This window comes from Malaclemys terrapin, chromosome 2 (genome assembly GCF_027887155.1).
Source record: "Malaclemys terrapin pileata isolate rMalTer1 chromosome 2, rMalTer1.hap1, whole genome shotgun sequence".
Classification (NCBI taxonomy): Eukaryota; Metazoa; Chordata; order Testudines; family Emydidae; genus Malaclemys; species Malaclemys terrapin.
In genome coordinates, this window is record NC_071506.1 from 108,803,115 (window position 1) to 108,823,450 (window position 20,336).

Consider the following 20,336-nt stretch of genomic DNA (forward strand, 5'->3'; position numbering starts at 1 on the left):
GCATGCCGCAGGCCCAAGGATTTAAGGCTTGTGCCGCAAGCCTATGCCAAATAGCGATCCCCACGACTCGTGTCTCCGTTGCTTGGGGGAATCACACCAGACCGAGGGCTGCAAGATCCGTAAGGCTTTCAAGCCAAGAACCAAGAAAGAAAGAAAGCCTTTCGCCTCAAGCAGCTACTCATGGAGGCTGCGCTGCAACCTTTGGCCTCGGACCATCCGGCTTCGGTGCTGACGTCCTCGGTGCGGAGTGCCCCGGTGTCAGTTCGTGATCCAGCATTGGCAGGGCACCGCAAGCATATGACACTGAGGCAGCAGGACAGACCCCTGCACTGTTCGACCTTGCTGGCACGGTCGAAGGGCCAACCGAGAGGCAGAGGGCGCTCCCCGCATAAGAAGGAGGCACCTCCAAAGGGGGACCGAGCACTCAAAAAAGCGGTACGGCCCCAGGACACTCTTCGGCATCAGTGGGTCCGGCGCCGCAGGGCCCGTCAAGCCCCGGCCTAAGCTCTTAGAACAGCCCTCCACTCTGGACAGCTTTGAGGTGGCAAGGGACCTCACTGAGCTGTCGGCGGCGAGCCCCCGCCCTGGTAAAGAGAAGCCTCCGTCACCAAGGGTGCCGTCCAGAGGCAAGCTGGCAACAGTGCGTCGATCGAGGTCACCGCCCCGGCACCGGTCCCGCTCGAGCTCATCCTCTGTGGACTTCCAGTTGCCTCTAACGCAACGGGACTCGAGGGTACTGGATCTGAGCCAACATGCGGCACCTGCCCCGTCAGCATACCGCTCCCCGGTGCCGTCACCAAGGAGACGCTAGGCCAAAGTCCCCGGGCCCGAGCAGAAGACAGTGATCCCAGTCCCTGGAGCATCGGTACCGATCCCAGTCCCGATCGGCGAGGAGCCATTCCCCAGCCTCCCGACAGCACTGTACCACAGCACTGCCTTGGCCTTTGAAGTCGGTATCCTTGGAATCCCAGGTGGACTCAGGCCACTCCAGCTATGCCCGTAGAGTGCCAGCTAGCAGAGAGCCCCAGATTGTGTCAAGTATCAGGGGTAGCCGTGTTAGTCTGTATCTACAAAAACAACAAGGAGTCTGGTGGCACCTTAAAGACTAACAGATTTATTTGGGCATAAGCTTCCGTGGGTAAAAACCTCACTTCTTCAGATGCCAGACTGTGTGGCATCCCCAGTGGGGCCCACCAGGGCAGTGGTCCTTTTGGACACCATGGGCCTATCACCAGCAGCAAGGGCACTCCTCCAGAGCCTCGAGGTCTGACTACTTGGTGCATCGTTCCCGGACCCCGCATGGGCACCCCTCCGCACCCAAGGAGACCACAGTATCCAGGCCACCAGACACTTCTCCAGAACAACGGAGAACGGAAGTGGCACCAAGCCCGGTGCTGTCCCAGGGTCAATCAATTATACAGGACCCGAATGAGCCCCCGGCATACGAGGAGGGACAAGGAGGACTGGTGGAGGAGTTACAGCAGGCCCTCACCGCCTTGTCATCCCCGGACGAAGCAGTGGGGGGCATGGCGGTGTCGGGGGGCCCTCCCGATTGACCACAGAGCGTACCAGGAGCTGCACCGCAGGGTTGCCCAAAATTTGGGCCTACAGGCAGAGGACGTGGTAGAGCAGGAGGATCCTATGGTGGACATCTTAAGCCCCAAAGGCCCCTCCAGAATTGCGCTCCCGCTCATAAAGATAACCCAGTCCAATTACAAGACGGTCTGGCAGACCCCAGCTTCTAGCGCGCTGACAGCAAAGGGCGTGGAGAGGAAGTACTTTGCCCCTTCCAAGGGATATGACTTTCTCTTTTGTCATCCATCCCCTTGTTCGCTGGTCGTCTCAGCTGTCAATGAGTGGGAATGTCATGGTCAGCAAGCCCCGGCTCCCAAGGCCAAGGAGACTAAACGTCTAGACCTATTTGGGAGAAAAGTCTATTCCTCTGGGGGCCTCCAACTGAGGATTGCCAATCAGCAGGCAATGCTGAACAGGCACAATTTTTATTCCTGGGCGGCAGTTTCCAAATTTAAAGACTCCTTACCCCAGGGCTCTCAGCCTGAGATTACGGCCCTTGTGGATGAGGAAATGGCAGTAGCCAAGATCTCTTTGCAGGCCTCTCTGGACTTGGCAGATGCAGCAGCCAGAACAATCGCCTCAGGTGTGGTGATGAGGTGCTCAGCGTGGCTCCAGGCTTCGGGCCTTCCGCCAGCGGTCCAAAATACCCTTCAAAACCTCCCCTTTGAAGGGTCGGGTCTCTTTTCGGACCAAACGGATGCCAGGCTGCATAGCCTCAAAGACTCCCGGGCAACCCTCAAGTCATTGGGGATGCACACCCCAGTGACTCAGAGGAGGCCTTTCAAGCCCCAGCCGCCGCAGCAACGGCAGTATCAGCCTCGTCTTAGACAGGAGCCTTACCGTAGGAGAGGCAGAGACAACAGGCTTAGGCGGAACAACACACCTAGCCAAGGCCAGAGCCAGGACAAAGCCCAACCCGGCAACAAGCAAGGGTTTTGAAGGTGCGCTCGAGGACAGCATACCAAACCAGCTCCCGGATCCTTCCGGATGTTTCTTGAACCGCTTGTCCCACTTCTACCATGCGTGGTCCCGCATAACATTGGACCGTTGGGTCTTACGGACGGTACAAGTGGGATACAGGCTTCAGTTCTCCTCCTTTCCCCCTCACACCACTCTTCCTCGTCCCTCTTCAGGGACGCCTCTCACAAGCACCTCCTCATGCAGGAGGTACAGTCACTCCTCGAGGCGGGGGCAGTGGAGGAAGTCCCTTGGGAACTAAGGGGAAAAGGGTTTTATTCTCATTATTTTCTCATTCCCAAAGCAAAGAGGGGTTTTCAGCCCATTTTAGACCTGCGCGTACTCAACAAGTTCTTAGTCAAGATCCACTTCCGCATGGTCTCTCTTGGCACTATCATTCCGTCCCTGGATCCGGGGGATTGGTATGCTGCCCTTGACATGAAAGACTCATACTTTCACGTCGCTATTCATCCCACTCACTGGCGGTTCACCATAAACCAGCACCACTACCAGTTTACGGTCCTCCCTTTTGGCCCCCCACGTTTTCACGAAATTCATGTCAGTAGTGGCAGCCTTTCTGTGAAAGAGGAGAATACGAGTATACCCGTACCTTGATGATTGGCTTCTCGCAGGTCGGTCGGAGGAGGAGGTCCGTTCCCATGTGACGGTGGCCCTGGACGTATTCCGCCGGCTGGGTCTTCTAGTCAACGTGCCCAAGTCCTCTTTGATACCCACGCAAAGGCTAGAGTTCATCGGGGCAGTGCTGGACTCGGTACAGGCACGAGCGAGCCTCCCGCAATCCAGATTTCTTGCCATCCAGCATGTCATAGACTCGATACTAAGGTTCCCCACAACCACGGACAGATGCTGCCTGCAGCTCCTGGGACACATGGCGGCATGCACTCATGTAGTCAAGTACACTCGGCTTTGGCTCAGGACTTTACAGGCATGGCTAGCCCAATCATATCGCCCGGGCAGAGATCCCCTAGACCTTGTTGTGACAGTTCCTGCCCGAGTTTTGGACTCCTGCAATGGTGGCTCAACCAACCAGTAGTATGCAAGGGTATCCCCTTCGCACACTACAGAGGCGTCAGACATCAGCTGGGGAGCCCACTTAGGGGATCTAAAGACACAAGATCTTGTGGTCCAGAGACAAAAGGCTGCTCCATATCAATGTGAAAGAGCTCAGGGCGGTTCGCCTAGCCTGCCAAACCTTTCATACTGCTTTAGAAGGGCTCAGCGTGACAGTTCTGACAGACAACACCACCACCATGTTTTATATAAGCAAGCAGGGCGAAGCCCGCTCCTCTCCCCTCTGCCTAGAGGCTCTTCTCCTGTGGGACTCTTGTATAGCCCGCTCCATCCATCTCATAGCGTGATACCTCCCAGGAGAGAGAAACGAGCTGGCGGACTGCCTCAGCAGGTCATACCGCATACACGAGTGGTCGATGAGACCGGATGTCTTGCAATTGATCTTCCGAAAGTGGGGGTTTCCCCAAATGGATCTCTTTGCTTCCAAGGACAACAGCCAATGTCCACTGCTTTGCACCTTCCAGAACCACAGTCCGGGCTCAGTCACAGATGCCTTCGCGATCCCTTGGAGCGGGAGTCTGAAGTATGCCTTTCCACTGCTCCCACTCATCCACAGAGTCCTCATCAAAGTTCGCAGGGACAAAGCGGTAATAATTCTGATCGCCCCAGCTTGGCCTCGCCAGCACTGGTTTATGTCCCTGCTGGAGCTGTCAGTGGCCGCCCCAATTGCCCTGTCCCTGCACCGAGATCTCATCACGCAGGACTCTGGGCACCTGCTCCACTCGGATCTACATTCGCTGCATCTCATGGCGTGGGGAAACTGTGGTTGAATGCTGTGGAGAGCTCCCTTCCGGTACAGCAAATTCTCCTTGGCAGTAGGAAACCTTCCACTATGGTGACCTACTCAGACAAGTGGAAAAGATTCTCCTGCTGGTGTGAGCCAAAGCAAATACAGCCACTTCAGGCCACCATTCCAGTCATCCTAGAATACCTCCTGTACTTCAGACATCAGGGTCTCGCTCCTTCCTCAATCAGAGTGCATCTAGCCGCCATTTCGGCATTCCATCCAGGGGTATCGGGACATTCAGTGTTTTCTAACCCCATGGTAGCCCGATTCCTTAAGGGACTAGAAATGGTGTTTCCCTACCCATGCCCACCGGTCCCTCCCTGGAACCGTAACCTGGTCCTGGCCAAACTTATGGGACCCCCTTTCGAGCCCCTGGCCTCTTGCTCTCTCCTTCACCTCTCCTGGAAGGTGGCATTCCTGGTGGCCATTACGTCTGCGAGGAGGGTGTCCAAGTTGAGGGCCCTCACCTTGGAGCCTCCGTATACAGTTTTTTATAAGGACAAAGTGCAGCTCAGGCCACACCCTAAATTCCTCCCTAAGGTAGTCTCACAATTTCATATGGGGCAGGACATTTGTTTGCCGGTGTTCTTTCCTAAACCACACACGGACCCCAGTCACTGTAGCCTGCACACTCTAGATGTCCGAAGGGCCCTTGCGTTCTATCTAGAGCGAACTAGACCTTTCCGCAAGTCGACACAATTGTTTGTCGCTATCGCCGAGAGAATGAAAGGGCTTCCAGTCTTGGCGCAGCGTGTATCATTACGGACTGTGTCCGCATATGCTACAAGCTCGCCAAGGTGCCAGCCCTGCCAATCACAGCTCACTTGACTAGGGCCCAAGCGTCCTCAACAGCTTTCCTAGCGCAGGTCCCAATTCAGGAGATCCTTAAAGCAGCCATCTGGTCATCTGTGCACACATTCACAGCCCACTACGCAGTCAATCAGCAGGCCAGAGATGATGCGGCCATCGGCAGGGCTGTTCTCCAGTCAATTGTTCCATGACTCCTACCCTCCTCCTATGGTAAGCTTATGAGTCACCTAATGTGTAATGGACGTGAACAATCACTCGAAGAAGAAAAACCTGTTACTTGACTCCCGTAACTGTTGTTCTTCAAGATGTGTTATTCACATCCATTACACTTCCCACCCTCCTTCCCCTCTGTCGGAGTCACCGGCAAGAAGGAACTGAAGTGGGGGTTGGGTCGGCAGGGGTATATATATGCACCGGCGTGGAGGCGCCACTCTGGCGGGGGCTCCCCTGCCGGCCCGACGGGAGCTGCTAAGGGACAACGTTTCTGGCGTCCATGCACGCAACATGCGCACGCCTAATGTGTAATGGACGTGAACAACATATCTCAAAGAACAACAGCTACGAGAGGTAGGTAACTCTTTTATTTCCCTTTTCATTTTAGTTTTTGTTACACTAAAGTGCAGGAAATAAACAATAACTAATATATATTTGCTGAGGATTTCTGGAACAATGTAAGCCATAAGATATTTTTGCAGCAGTACAGAAAAAGAATTAAATCTACTAGGCCAATATTACCCCTGGTGTAATTCCACTGGAGTCAGTGGAATTAATACAGATTAATTATACCCCTAGCTTTCAAAGTGCAACAATGTGTCATACCTTCCAATACCCCACTGTACACAATTATGCCATACTTTCCAACCCAACACTATACGATACAGCACACCTTCTAATACCCCACTCTGTATACAGTATTTTCAGAGCTTGTAATTTATAAGCCCATATTAGGTATCCACGTATTGTAATAGAAATAATATTGAAGTATGTGTCCATGTAACACTCAGCCATTGCAGTGTTGGGTGCAGTAGAGTGACACTCAGGATCGCTGCACACTTGTTGTGTACTTTGCACCTGGTGGGAGAGAGCAGCTAACAACACTTTGTCCTTATACTTTCTTGGCAAACTCTTTGTAGTGAAAACATTGCCATCAATGCTACTTTCTGTATTTCCAATGTGAGCTGGAAGTGGCTCTCGTTACATAGCAAGACCACCAAAATGCTACTCTGGGAATAGGGCAGGTATGCTGTGGACCTACAGCAACCCAATATAATGAGGTGCCACCTCAGAATGTGCTGCTAAGGGCATAGTGTGAAAGGAGGCCATCAGCTAAACATGCTGTACAGCTCTTCCAGCGTTAGATACAAATCACACTCCCAGCAAAAACAGGAGTGGTGTTTGTGGCTCTCTGAGGAGCCTAGGGTCAGCAACTGCTTCTGTCTCAAGGCTATGAGAGAGGGTGAATAATGAAAACCAAAAGACACGTTGTTGGAAAACGCACCCACAGCCCTGCTTACTATACAATAGACCAGTGTTTCCCAAACTTGGGACGCCGCTTGTGTAGGGAAAGCCCCCGGCGGGCAGGCCGGTTTGTTTACCTGCCGCATCCGCAGGTCCGGCCGATTGTGGCTCCCACTTGCTGCGGTTCGCTGCTCCAGGCCAGTGGGGGCCGCGATCGGCCAGACCTGCGGACGCGGCAGGTAAACAAACTGTCCCGGCCCGCCAGGGGCTTTCCCTACACAAGCAGCGTCCCAAGTTTGGGAAACACTGCGATAGAGCAATTTTCCCACTTTAAAGCCTATACCTGAGGGAATAAAGGAATGTGGGGATATGACATTGACCCACCCTGTCTAAACTAGGAAATAGGTTGTATTGAAAAACGTGATAGTTCAAGCATGTTAGCTAACATGTTTTTAAATACTTCCTATTCTCCCAGTTTAGACCTGCCCATTCAGAAGAGGGACAAGGAAGGGGCACTGGACATGTTAGAAAGCCCCAGTTCAAACCACTTGCGCATCCACCAGAGAGCTCAAGCAGATACACCCCAGCCCAGAGAACTCAGCTGGCCTTGAGCTGCTCTTGTCAACCCCAATAGTAGAGGCCTTAGCAAGGTGAAGTTCACTTGTCTGCAGACATGATGGCATGAACAGAAAATCCCTGGGAATTGTGGTCCTACCATAATTAATCCTAAGGGATTCATCATGTGAGGGAGGAAATCCAGGGTATTTTAATTCTGACCTGGGATTCTGGGTGGGAGGGCAATAAAGTGAGTGAGCAAGCATTCGCCTTTGGGCTGCCACTACATATACAGACTCTACCCCACTCTTTTCCTACAATCCAGAGAGGTGCTCAGTGCTTCTCTTTGTTTCAGTCTTTAAAAAAATAAAACAGTGAATTTAGTGCGGGCAAGAAGTGCCAGATTGACTGACCTAGAGGCTAAATCATTTACAGCACTGAAGGGCTTGGAAATCTTCACCCCTCTGCCCTCATGCTGCCTTCCCCAGTCTCCTCCAGAAATCCCCCATGGGTTTATTTCTCCCCCAAACACTGCCCCTTCCCCCATTGCTAGCCCCTGGCCCTGCTGCCCCCGCAGACACCCATCTAGGCCACATGACTCTTCTCTTTCCTTACTGCGGCCACACACACCCTGCAGTCTCCCAGCCCTGACCTATGCTGCCTCCCCCTCTCCACGATAATCCAGTGTCCCTGGTAGCCCCTACTTCCTCCCTGATCCCTCCATTCCTCCCTCCCTTGAACCCTCCCATTTTGTCCCATCACTGCAAGAAAGAAGCTCCCCATTTTGCTCATCGGGCAGGCAGCGGCAAGCTCCTCTCCTCGGCACATACCTGAACACAGCTGTAACTGGGTGGACGGGACAGGACAGGGAAGTTTCTCCTCTGGAATGTGCCCCCTCCAGGGTGTCTGGGGAGGGGCATGTGACCATTCCTTCCCCTCCCTAGTGTTGACCCTGACTGTTGCAGCCTATTAGCTAGCAATAACTATCACATCCTAAAACTGGACGAGACAAATTTTACTTTAGTACATGCTAAACTGGTCAAGGGAAGGACCCTACTCTTCATCTCTACCAGTTTGGCATATGTTAAAATCAGCATTGCCTCATCAACAGTAGAGCTTTAGGGCACAATAGTTAGAACATGTTCTAACATCACACCATGAAATTCCCGTCAAGGCAAAGTCTAGGGGTATGTCTAAAAAAGAATCAAAGGTGTCTTGTTAAAAAACTTCTTTAAACTAATATTTTAAAATCCTAATCTAGACAGAGAAAGTTGTATTTTTAACAAGAGTTAACTGGTTGAGGTGAAGCAAATAACATTTTCCATGTCTACATTTGGTTTTTAAAATTGCTAGCTAGCAGATTTTTTTAAAAAGTAACACACCTGTTCTTTGAGGAGTGTCCCTGTGGTGCTTCACTTTAGTTGTCTTGATGCCCTGCACCTGTAATCAGAGATTTGTGGTAGCAGTGCCCGGATGGATTGCGTACATGCCCCTGCTGTCTCGTGCCATTCCGAGCAGTTACATAGCGGTGCACAGCCAATCGTCCCTCAGTTCCTTCTCTATTGCCTTTAACTTGAGTCAGAGCACTAGATAGATTAGAGTTACATAGCTCATAGTTTGAGATAGCATAAGTAATAGTTAGATAGTTATCCTTTATACATTTCATTTATTTAACTAGAAAAAGGAAGATTTTTTTTTATCTACCCTTGGTAAAAAGTTAGGTTTAAATAGACCGTCTGTTCCCCCTTGTTACGTTTCAGAGACCGATGTATCTGGCATGCCTGGATCACCGGGTTTCAAATGCTGTCTGACTTGCAGACTTTCTATCCTAGTCTCCGATGGTCATGCATAGTGCATTTGGTGTCTCGGTGAGGCCCACATCATGCAATAGTGTCCAGATTGTTGCAGTCTCGCAGCCAGAACCAGGAAGGCGAAAGATCTCCAACTGAAATTGCTCATGATGGAGAAATTATTGCGACCAGCCTTGGACCCTGAGTCTTGGACCCCTCCAGGCCAATGATCTCCATCAGCAGCCTCTGACAGAGGACCTGCTTCTACTGCTCCTCATCAGGAGCCTTTACCCAAAAGGGCAACTAAAAAGAGGGCTCAAACTTCTCCTCAGAGGGAATTAGCCAAAAAGAAGGAATCCTCACCAGCCAAGTCCATCTCGGTATCAACAGCACCGAACACATTGGACTCCGAGATCCCGGGTCCTTCCAGCGTCAGGAGCTCTCACAAAGCGAAGGACCCAAAGCGGGCTAGGTCTAACAGCGCCTCACAGGAATCTCATGTTCGACTGCAGAAATACAGCTGATTGTTGCAACAATAAACATTATTCACAACCCCCAATTATTTGTCGAAGCTTCAACATATTTGGTGTATTCCCGAAAATGAAGCATCTCACTGGGTCAGAGATTACACAGTAAATAAACTTGGACTGACCTGAAGTTTCATAAGGTGTATATGAATCCATCAATTATCTAGAATGTCTAGACCCGAAAAAGGAGAACTGGAGTTGCAGAAAAGTAAAGTGCCCAAAATGTCACATAATATGACATCTGATGTTTGAAACTACGTTAATCTTATGGGGTGTCTGGACCAGAGACCTCACTCTCCCTTTCACTAATCTGTTCCACTGACTTTTTCTTCAAATTGACATGTTTGAGGTATGAAAGTACTAGACTTCTAAAAGGAAAAGCATCGCCACTAAAATCAGTTTTTCCCACAACTGAATTTGAGATCAAGTGCTCAGCAGTGATTAGAAGTGGAGATTATGAAATAAACTATCAACATTTTACAGTCTATTCACTTTTTGCCTGTAGGGTTTTGTGGGAAATAGAGGATTAAAATTTGTCATCCATGTGTTGTGGCTGACCCTTCACCCTCATCCATCACCAACCCAAGAGAGAAATTGTATAGATCAGTGATACTCAGACCTCAATGGTTCAGGAGCTAAGTTAGTGATCAACATTACCCAAAAGAGCCACAACACATTAATTGTTTCATTTACTATTACTATTTCAGTTACTATACATACGAAATTCTCCTAGCAGAATGGCTGACCAAGTATTCTGCAGTTGGTTAATAACCTAGTAAAAGCATCACGACTGGTTAATAACTTATTGGTTGTTAATTAAATCACATTGTGTTTTAATATCAGGTGCTGCAAAGAGCTGCAGGAGACACATTAAAGAGCCACTTCTGGCTCCCAAGCCTCAGTCTAAGTATCACTGGTATAGATGTGGAACACGATCTTGCAATGAGATTTACAAGGGTGGATATTTACATCCTCACACAGAGACCCAGTCTGACATTCCTCAGGGCACAACCTGGACTGCTGAATAGCTGTCTCTCCTCAGTTCTCCAGCCTGGGATGCCTTTTACACTGCTTTAGTGGTGGACAGCCACTCTTGGCCAGTTAACACACAGCCCCCAGCACATAACTTGCTCCCAACTGCACAGTGTTGAGTGCTACTAGGTAGCCACTCACGAATTACACTGCAGAATACCAGCAGATTCCTAGTCTCAGACTTCCTTCAGAAATGTGCATTTTGTAGTGCTCAGTACCCTCCTGAACAATACAAGCTTATAGAAAGTCTGTCATTTCATTAAAGGAAAATGATATGCATGTGCCTTGTTATCCGAAATGGAGTTTCCCACACACTTTAATCCATACCAGATGTGGGCAAACTATAGCCCGTGGGCCACATCTGGCCCACAGGACCATCCTGCCAGGCCCCTGAGCTCCCGGTTGGGGAGTCTAGTCCCTGGCCCCTCCCCGCAGCCACGCCGCTGTGCAGGCCGCGCTCTGGCCCGCCACTCCCGCTGGGCAGCATGGGGAGCGCAGCTGGCTCTGGCCAAGTGTTGCGGCTGCGAGCTCCTGCTGCTGGTAAGGAGGCAGGGAGCAGGGAAGTCCTGGGGGGCAGTCAGGGAGGAGGGGATGGTTGGATGGGGAGGAGGTTCTGGGGGTCGTCAGGGGATGGGGAACAGGGAGGGTTGGGAGTGGGAGTCCCGGGGGGCCTGTTAGGGGTGGGGATGTGGATAGGGGTTGGGAGAGCAGTCGGGACAGGGAGCGGGGGGGTTGGATAAGAGGGTGGGATCCCGGGGGGGGGTGGTCAGGGGATGAGGAGCAGAGGGCAGTTGGATAGGGGGTGGGAGTCCCAGGGTGGCTGTTAGGGGCGGGGATGTGGATAGGGGTTGGGGCAGTCAGCAGACAGGGAGCAGGGGGTTTGGATAGGGGGTGGGGGTCCTGGGAGGGGGCGGTCAGGGGACAAGGAGTGGGGGGGGTAGATGGGTTGGAGGTTCTGAGGGGGGCAGTCAGGGGGTGGGGACGGATTGGGGGCAGGGGTCAGGCTGTTTAGGGAGGCACAGCCCTCCCTACCCAGCCCTCCATACAGTTGCGCAACCCCGATGTGGCCCTTGGGCCAAAAAGTTTGCCCACCCCGATCCAAACACACTGGTTAAGATAATACAATAAGAGAAGGTTATTAACTACAGAAAGATTGATTTTAAATGATTACAAGTAATGATTCATAAAAGTGAGGATTGGTTACAAAAGAAATAAGAGTGAAACACAAGCTAATACCTAATTTAACAAGCTAAGTGTCTTAAAAGCAAAAAAGTATACATATGTAAACAGCAATCTGTACTGGCTGAAAAGCTTTCCAGCCAGGACCATCCCTCCCCCAGTTCAATGATGCTTTTTGTCTTTCAAGCATTGTAGCTACTGTGAGTAGAGATGGGGGAGAAAGAGGAGATTTGGAGGCCTCTGTCTGTCATTCTTGTACCACTCTCCACTCTTTGAGGAGTCTCCCCAGCTGGTGTGCAGGCGACCAGTAGTCTCTTGTGGACCTGAGGTCTGTGACTCCTCCCTGTGATGGAAGGTACATTTCTAATTCACACCTTACACCTGCCAGAGAATGGTCACTTACACAGGTGATAGTTTTTTAACACCTGGGTGTTAGTCTGTCTTTTGTTTCTAAGGCTATGTCTACACTACACAGCTTTTAGCGACATGGCTGTATTGGCACAGCCATGCTGCTAAAAGTTGCGCAGTGTTGCTGCTGTTTGTTGGCTCTCCTGCCGACAAAAAAAGTCTATCCCCAATGAGCGGCGTTCGCGTTGTCGGCAGGAGCAGCACTTGTCGCAGCAAAATGTTTGTCTTTGGGGGATGGGGGGGAGAGGAGGTTTAACACGTCTGAAAGACAAAAGTTTTGTTGTTCAATTGCCAGGGTAGACATAGTCTTAGAAACTGATTTTGGCCTGCTTTTCTTAAACTTGGACCATATTACAGCAATGATACAGAGTAGAATCTTATAACTTCACATACAATGTTGATATACATATTTTACTAGGACAGTAATGTTCAGCAGATTGACATTTCAAATGATACCTCTGTGACATTCTGTACCTCAAAGTAGCACCTTGGAACCCCCACAATCATCACTGTGATATTATGTCTTGTACAAAGTATGCTTTGTGAGGTATCATTTTGTCAGTCTTGATCTGTTGAACAATAATAACCTGTTGGATTGTATGTACTATTATTGTATGTGACGATATGAAGTATTACTATATGTGTTACTGAAATATGTTGTGAGGTTGTGAACACCCACAACCAATCTTTCAGTTACAACAAAGGAGTAGCCATCAATAGCTAGATGGCGTTAATGGCTCATCAACACACAATCCGCTGTTCTAGAGATTTCTAGGAGGAGGCATGGGGTTGGCCTTAAGCACGTCACGGCAAAGATCTTTCCAACAAGCTGGAAGAAAATATAAAGGAGAGACAGTGACATAATCACGTGGCCTCTCCCCTCCCCCACCATCTCAAACGTAGTGGAGCATCTGGAGGACAAAGACTTTGAACTGGGGAAGGGTGGTCTCAGGTTGGAAGGTAGTCCCAGCCTGTGTATTGAGGAACTGTAACCTGCTTGTACCATCTTTCAGGGTAAGACATTTTTTGCTTAAACTTTTGCTTAAACTAAAAATTTGGGATTTAGAAAACATGCTGACTTTTCATTTTCTTAAGGTAACTGTCTCTGACCTTTATGCCTATCACTTATAATCACTTAAAATCTATCTTTCTGTAGTTAAGAAATCTGTTTTATATTTTACCTGAAACAGTGTGTTTTGGTTGAAGTATCTGGGAAATCTCCGCTCAGGTTAACAAGGGCTGTTGCACGTCCACCACCCTTTTGTGGAGTGGCAAACTAGGTAATGAGCTTACACTGGCCTGGCTTTTGACCAGTTTAAGACAATGCAGTTCTGGGGTGCAAGGCTGGGGAGCTGGGGGGAATTGGCTGGAGCTTCTCTATTGATGGTTCATGAGTGACTGGGAAATCATGCATGTAATTCACTTGTGTCGCTGCCTGTGAATGGCTGTGTAAGTGCAGTTCCTATCGGAGGTTTGTAGCTTGTCATCAGTATCACAGTGTGAGAGACAGCCCGGGCTGGTGGGTTTGGAGGGCTCAGCAGTTCCACAGTCCAGGTTGCACCTTGGTGACCCCGTCACAGTGGCACAGCAAGCAGGGTGAAATGCACAGCTTGTTCTGAGTGAGATTTGCAATTCATACACTGGTGTAGAGATTTTAAGTGAGATTTTAAGTGCACTAGCTGAGAACTGTCAAAAAGAAGCTTACAAGTTCGTTATTTTCTGTTTGCTTATTTTGGGAAAGGGAAGTAGGGGGGAAAAAGCAGAAAGATGGGCATCAGTGATGCAGTTTCAAAGTTGGCAGGTGGCAGGAAAAGAGAGAACATCAGTGAATCTTGGAGCTAAGGGAACTGGAAATAGGGGTTCAGAAGCAAGCTAAGGAGTTAGCACATCAGTGAGCCCTAGAGCTGCAAGCCGAAGAAGCTGAGGCCCAGAATCAAGCAAGTCCGTGAACCCTAGAGCTGAAAACTTAGGAGGCTGAGGAAAGAGTGGGAGAGACCAAAAGCACCAACTGGATCTGGCAGACAAGCAAAACCAGAACCTCCCCACACCATGGATTCCCACCTCAAAAAATTCACAAATGGGAACAATTGTGTCCTGAATACAAAGAGACAGACGATGTTGCAGAATATTTCACAAGCATACTTTGTACAAAACGTATCATAGTCTTGTAAAAGTGGTGAACATCAGACGGTCACACCCAGTATAGTCAGTGAGTTTCCACATGAGTGTAGAGGTCTGACTGCATGGATCTTACTCCAGGATCAAGGCTTTCAAACTTCATGGAAGTGATTTGAAGCAGAGGAAAGAATTGGGGTGAGGGAAGAGGAGTGTGTACAGAGGACTAAGAGAGATTCTTGGTGTACCCCTAGTGAATCTCTAATCCTAAAAAGGGTTTGTGTTGTGACATTTATGAACAAGAGAGCAATTCTGTTCCAACTTATTTTCAGTGGCTTATTTTTTACTTGTTAAATATCTTTTGGTTTAAATTCTCTGAGGCTTGGTCTTCATCCAGAAGCAAACTTTTTGTGTGGGAAGTTTAATAACTTTTGTTTGAATTTCTCATGTGATTCCCCCGCCCCCCCCCCCCCCAAACTATGGGCTTTTATAAGCAGCTTTTCTCTTGGATAACTCAGAGGCTTTATTTTAAATGTCAAATTTAGCATGTACAGTGACAAGATATAGTGCTGTAACTGTGTTTAAGAAGTTTGGCTTTGAAATAACTAAGCTATATATATAGATCAGGTGTGAGAAAATATTCCTTCATTTCAAATGTCACAGTCGCACTATGTTAGTAAGATCCAAATGTTCACAAGCATGATATCTGAAAAGTTACACATCTTGGTGTATTATAATGTGATCATTCTAAGAGAAGAAGTGTGTTGTCTGTTTGTATCGTAGGCGCCGACTCTGTGAGTGCTCCGGGGCTGGAGCACCCACAGGAAAAAAAAAAAGTGGGTGCTCAGCACCCACCAGCCACACCTGTTTGGCAGGTGCCCCTGATCAGCTGTTTGGTGGGCACCCCCAATCAGCTGATCAGGTGGCTTGGGGTGTGTGGAGGGTGGACGGGGGCCTCAGAGGGCTGAGGCGGGAAGAGGCAGAGAGGGCTGGACCCGTGGGGGTGGGGGTGGAGTGGAGTCTCGGGGGAGGGGCAGGGTGGGAAGAGGCAGAGTGAGGGTGGGGCCTTGGGGGAAGGGACAGACAGGGGCGGCGAGTTGTATGGGCCCATGGTGCCCAGGTTCCATGAATATTCAGGTCCGGGGGGCCCAGCTCCACCAATGTTCGTGGCTGGGTCTCTCCCCCAGTCCTGGCTGCTACCCCTGCCTGCTGCCCCCACGTGCCTCCCAGTCCCTCCTGCTGCCCACGGGTGATTTAAAAGGGTCTGGGGCCCCCAGCTGCCGCCACCACCGGCAGCGCAATGGTGTTACATTTTACAGCGCGGCCATAGCAGCACTGTGATGTGGGCAGTGTAGTCCCGCTTTATCGCTGGGGGAGAGCTCTCCTGGTGATAAAAAAAAAAAAATAACCACCCCGAATGAGGGGTGGTAGCTTTATTGCCAGGAGCATGGCTCCTGTAGATAAAGCGCTGTCTATACTGGCGCTTTTCAGCGCTAAAACTTTTGTTGCTCAAGGGTGTGTTTTTTCACACCCCTGAATGACTAAATTTTTAGCACTGAAAGTGTCAGTGTAGACACAGCCTAAGGCGATTTCCTGCCTATCTGCTCCACGCTGCTCCGGGAAGCAGTCGGCACATCCCTGTGGCACTGGGGGTGTGTGTGTGTCCCACGCGCCACCCTCGCGCTGAGCTGCTGCCAGAGGGGTGTGCAGGTCACTTTCAGGAGCTGGCACCGCCCAAACTAAGCGCCGTCGACCTGCCCCATCCCAGAGCCCACACCCAAACTCCCTCCCAGAGCCCGACGACTCACCCCTCCTGCACCCGAACCCCCTTCTGCACCCCAACTCCCTGCCCCATCCCAGAGCCTGCGCCCAGCACTCAAACTCCCTCCCAGAGCCCGGACCCCCTCCCAGAGCCTTAGGCGAGGGGCGGGACTTGTACCCATTCTGGGCACCACCAAAAATTATCCAAAACTGCCGCCTCTGGGGACGGAGTGGGGGGTGATGCCTTGGAGTGGAGCACCCCCAAGGAAAAATAAAAGTCCGCGCCTATGGTTTGTATTATTATTTATCAAGGAATGTCACAGGCTTAATGTTGCACAGAACATAGAGGAAAACCTGATTCTTTCCAAAGAGCAGATGCAAAGATTTTTGTTTTAATGTCCTACTAAATGGTAGGAAATGGATTCTTGACAGATTAAGAATAATAGCTCATTTGATTTCTCTCTCTCTCTCTCTGTCATTTTCTACTGTCAGCATTGGGTTTTGCCAGAACTTATTAGCAGGTTTTATGTTTAGTTTTTACCTTTGTATGTTGTTTTAGCTCTGTGTTCATTGTAAGATGAACAAAGTTTGTTGCTGGACAATGATGGTGAATTATAGGCACTATGCCAGTGGATCTCAAACTTTTTTACTGGTGACCCCTTTCACATAGCAAGTCTCTGAGTGCAACCCCCCTTATAAATTAAAAACACTTTTTTATATATTTAACACCATTATAAATGCTGGAGGAAAGCAGGTTTGGGGTGGAGGTTGACAGCTCACGACCCCCCCCAGGTAATAATCTCACGACCCCCTGAGGGGTCCTGACCCCCAGTTTGAGAACCCCTGCACTATGCTAAGTAACATCTTGGAGCTGTGATAATTTAGTTGTGATGGCAGTGTTCTAGTCAAGACGGAAAAGGAGCTTCCATAATACCTATCCTTAAAGAAGAACTTTTAAAATGTGCCCTCAATTTCTGATTTTTTTAAGTCATTTTTGTTTTTATACGGAATGTATGCTATTAATACGATTTTAAGGTTGTGTTTTGTCACCAACATATTAATAGGTGTGGATTACCAGAGCAACCCTAAATGTGCCCACTTCAGCTTGTGTTACAAGAAGGTTTCCTCACTTTGGATTACACTACTAGCTCAGCTAGTGCAACAGCGAGTTCTGGAGCAGAACGCAACAGAATGAAAGAACCTTAAGTCAGTGTTTTGATAACTAGCTTGAAGGAACCTTAGGGTTTGTCTACACAGACACTTAGGCCTTGGTTACACTGGCGCTGTACAGCGCTGTAACTCGCTGCGCTCATGGGTGTGAAAACGCCCTCTCCCACCCCCCCCCCCCGAGCGCAGCGAGTACAGCACTGTAAAGCACCAGTGTAATCAGCGCCTGCAGCGCTGCACACTCGCTCGCAGCACTGCAAGCTATTCTCCTTGGAGAGGTGGAATACATACAGCACTGCGAGAGAGCTCTAGCAGCGCTGGTGGCATGACTATACTTGCATTTCACAGCGCTGCCGCGGCAGCGCTGCAAAGTCCTGAGTGTAGCCAAGGCCTTAGTTCGTGGCAAATTGGGTATAATTCTCTCTCTCACTTGCCTGCCATGCACTAAGTGTCTGTATGGACCTTCCTGCCCAACACTAAAAGTTTCCTAGTGTACATGAATCTACTCCTGTTTGAAAGAGAGAAGGATCAAAATGCACTAAGCACCTCAGTATGCAGCAGCAGGGTCCATAGCAATGCTTAGTGCACAGCAGACTAGTGCGGGGTAGATTTACACCCCCAGTTTGCCACAAACCACATATTTGTGTAGACAAGCTTGTCATTTTCACTTGCTTTATTGTAAAGAGGAGCTGTGGTTAGGGCAATGGGTATAACGCCATGAGCTGGGAAACTTGTTTTGCTCCCAAATCTGTCAAAGATTCACTCTGTGGAAGGGTAAATTGACTTATGCTATCTGTAAAATGGAATTTTAATAATGCTCTCCCCACTTTTAAAAAGTACTTTGATGAAAAGTCCTATAGAAATGCAAAGTATTAACAGTGGGCAGCATGGGATTATTCAGCAAATACAGTATATAGCGGTATAATACAAAGGCACTTCATTTACTTCCTATAATCATAGATGTACATTTGCATAATTTTATATAATTCTCATAGAGTTTGTGACGACTTAACAAAAAAACTCTAATGAAAATTAAAAAGAAACCTACTGAAAGAGGAAAGAGATGAGGTGTCTGTGAGAACCATAATACAGAATGTCCTTGTTTCCATGCAGTTACCATCAACAGTACCACTGCCTTGTCCAAAAAAATATATATATATTCCATGTAATAGAAATTGAAATTCTTCTTTTTCTCTTGTGAATGCATTTTGAAAGTAAGTTTCATTTTATCCCATAACAGTTTCTAGTCTAGACTAAACAATACTCTATACATCTGTATTAGAGTGGTTCTGATCTGAAAAGTGACTGTAAAAATACCACGTTAGGTTTCTGTACTAGTGTCTGAATGTCTTCCAGAGCAAGTGGTGCTCAATTTAAATTTTTTTTTTCCTGATTGCCAGCCCTGCAAAAACTCAACTGGTCTTGTGAGTCAAGCTATGGTCTTGCCTACATCTGCATTGTCATCAGTAATAAAGATTCTGCAGGCCAGATTATATCCATCACACATGTACTCCATTCTATACTACTTTATTTCCATCTTCTCTTTTGGGATAGGCTGGAAGTCCTCCTCGTATTACTGGTCAGGAGCGGGTGCAATGTGTCTTCCATACCGAAATAGATTTTTTTTTTATATTTCTTGTTTTCTTTCCCCACAAGCGTTCTACTGAATTTTAATTTTACCTTCTTTGAAATATACATATTCAACCTCAATCACCATTTAACTTTGCAGTCTTATCTGGCAGAAAAACAAGTGGCTCCTTGTGAAATGAATGCTTTGATAACTCCAGAATGTGCCATCAGGAGTTGGCTGAAGAAGCAAATTTGTGCATTCTTAGATCCTCTGATTGGTGCTGCATATTCTTCACCCAAATATCCGTGATAACTGTCTTAGTGTTTTCTATAGTGCTTATCACCATAGCATCTAAGAAAGACATCCCAATTGCTTACTGTAGAGATGGTTGCAATATTGTGGAGGGTTGTGACTTCAACCAAAAAGTAAACTACAGGAGGAAATTAACTCTTAAGCCACAAAGATCGTGTTTTCAACTGCATTTCACTAACCGTAAAAATATGGGAAGAAAGAAAGTGCATATTTCAGCAGAATTATTTCTAAGGCATCAAGTGACTAAAATTTTTAATTATCTGACAGATTTGTGGCACAGAAATCTCTCACTGTAATAAAGGATGTTGCTGATTGTTTTAAGCTGCTAATGGGTAATGAAGTACCTGTAAACAAGACAAATTTCAAGTTGTACAGAACAGATATGACTGGACAATGTGTATCATTCAATATATTATAAATGAGTGAACATTTTTTATATGATGAATTGAGGTAACAGAACACTGATGTATCTGTGGCAATTTCAAAAGTGCCATATTCCAGACTGCAGCAGTTGTCTACATCCTTGCATCATTTGGCATATTTGAGTTATGAAATTCACAGAAGAGTCTGCTTAGCAGTTATGGAGATATATATTGTATCCCATATATTCATCACCTTGTGTTATTTGAAACTTATACTTTTTACCTTGAGGTAATTCAATCCAATGCTGGAATGCAAATGGGGTTCTCCTCTTTTTTTCTGGTTTCAGAGTAGCAGCTGTGTTAGTCTGTATCCGTAAAAAGAACAGGAGTACCTGTGGCACTTTAGAGACTAACAAATTTATTTGAGCATAAGCTTTCGTGGGTTACATCCGATGAAGTGGGCTGTAGCCCACGAAAGCTTATGCTTAAATAAATTTGTTAGTCTCTAAGGTGCCACAAGTACTCCTGTTCTTTTTTTCTTTCCTTCTGTATAAGCACTGCCGAGTTAAGGTTGGGAAGTTTGTTTTTAACTTTTTACACACTGCATAGTGATTTTGTAGAATATTTGATGGTTATTGCTGCTTATCTCTTATTTAAGACTGAGCTGTTTAAACACTTTGAAGTGCAACTAGCCAAACTTTTCCTTGGCTTAGCAGATACGCTGATGAGTTTAACTGCTCTCTGTTCAGGAATGTTTTGTGGGATCAAAATCGATTTTTATTTATATACACACATGAATTGCAATATTTTGTTTAGTCAAATATTGTCATTTGTGTGTGTATATAAATAAAAATGCTCTCAAAATACGCCTTATCTGAG

The 20,336-nt window shown here is 48.0% G+C and overlaps 1 protein-coding gene across 6 annotated transcripts in view; it reads left to right on the forward strand.

Moving 5' to 3' along the window:
- Nucleotides 1-20,336, forward strand: part of KIF13A (kinesin family member 13A) — a 199,329-nt gene that overhangs the window by 91,614 nt on the left and 87,379 nt on the right. The window contains exon 1 of one of the 6 annotated variants that reach the window (XM_054017826.1): nucleotides 11,980-12,117. The exons of the other annotated variants lie outside the window; for them this stretch is intronic. Coding sequence (XP_053873801.1) covers nucleotides 12,111-12,117 — 7 coding nt within the window. The 5' untranslated portion in view covers nucleotides 11,980-12,110. Of the gene's footprint in view, nucleotides 1-11,979; nucleotides 12,118-20,336 lie in introns of those variants that run through there. 6 annotated transcript variants of the gene reach the window in all.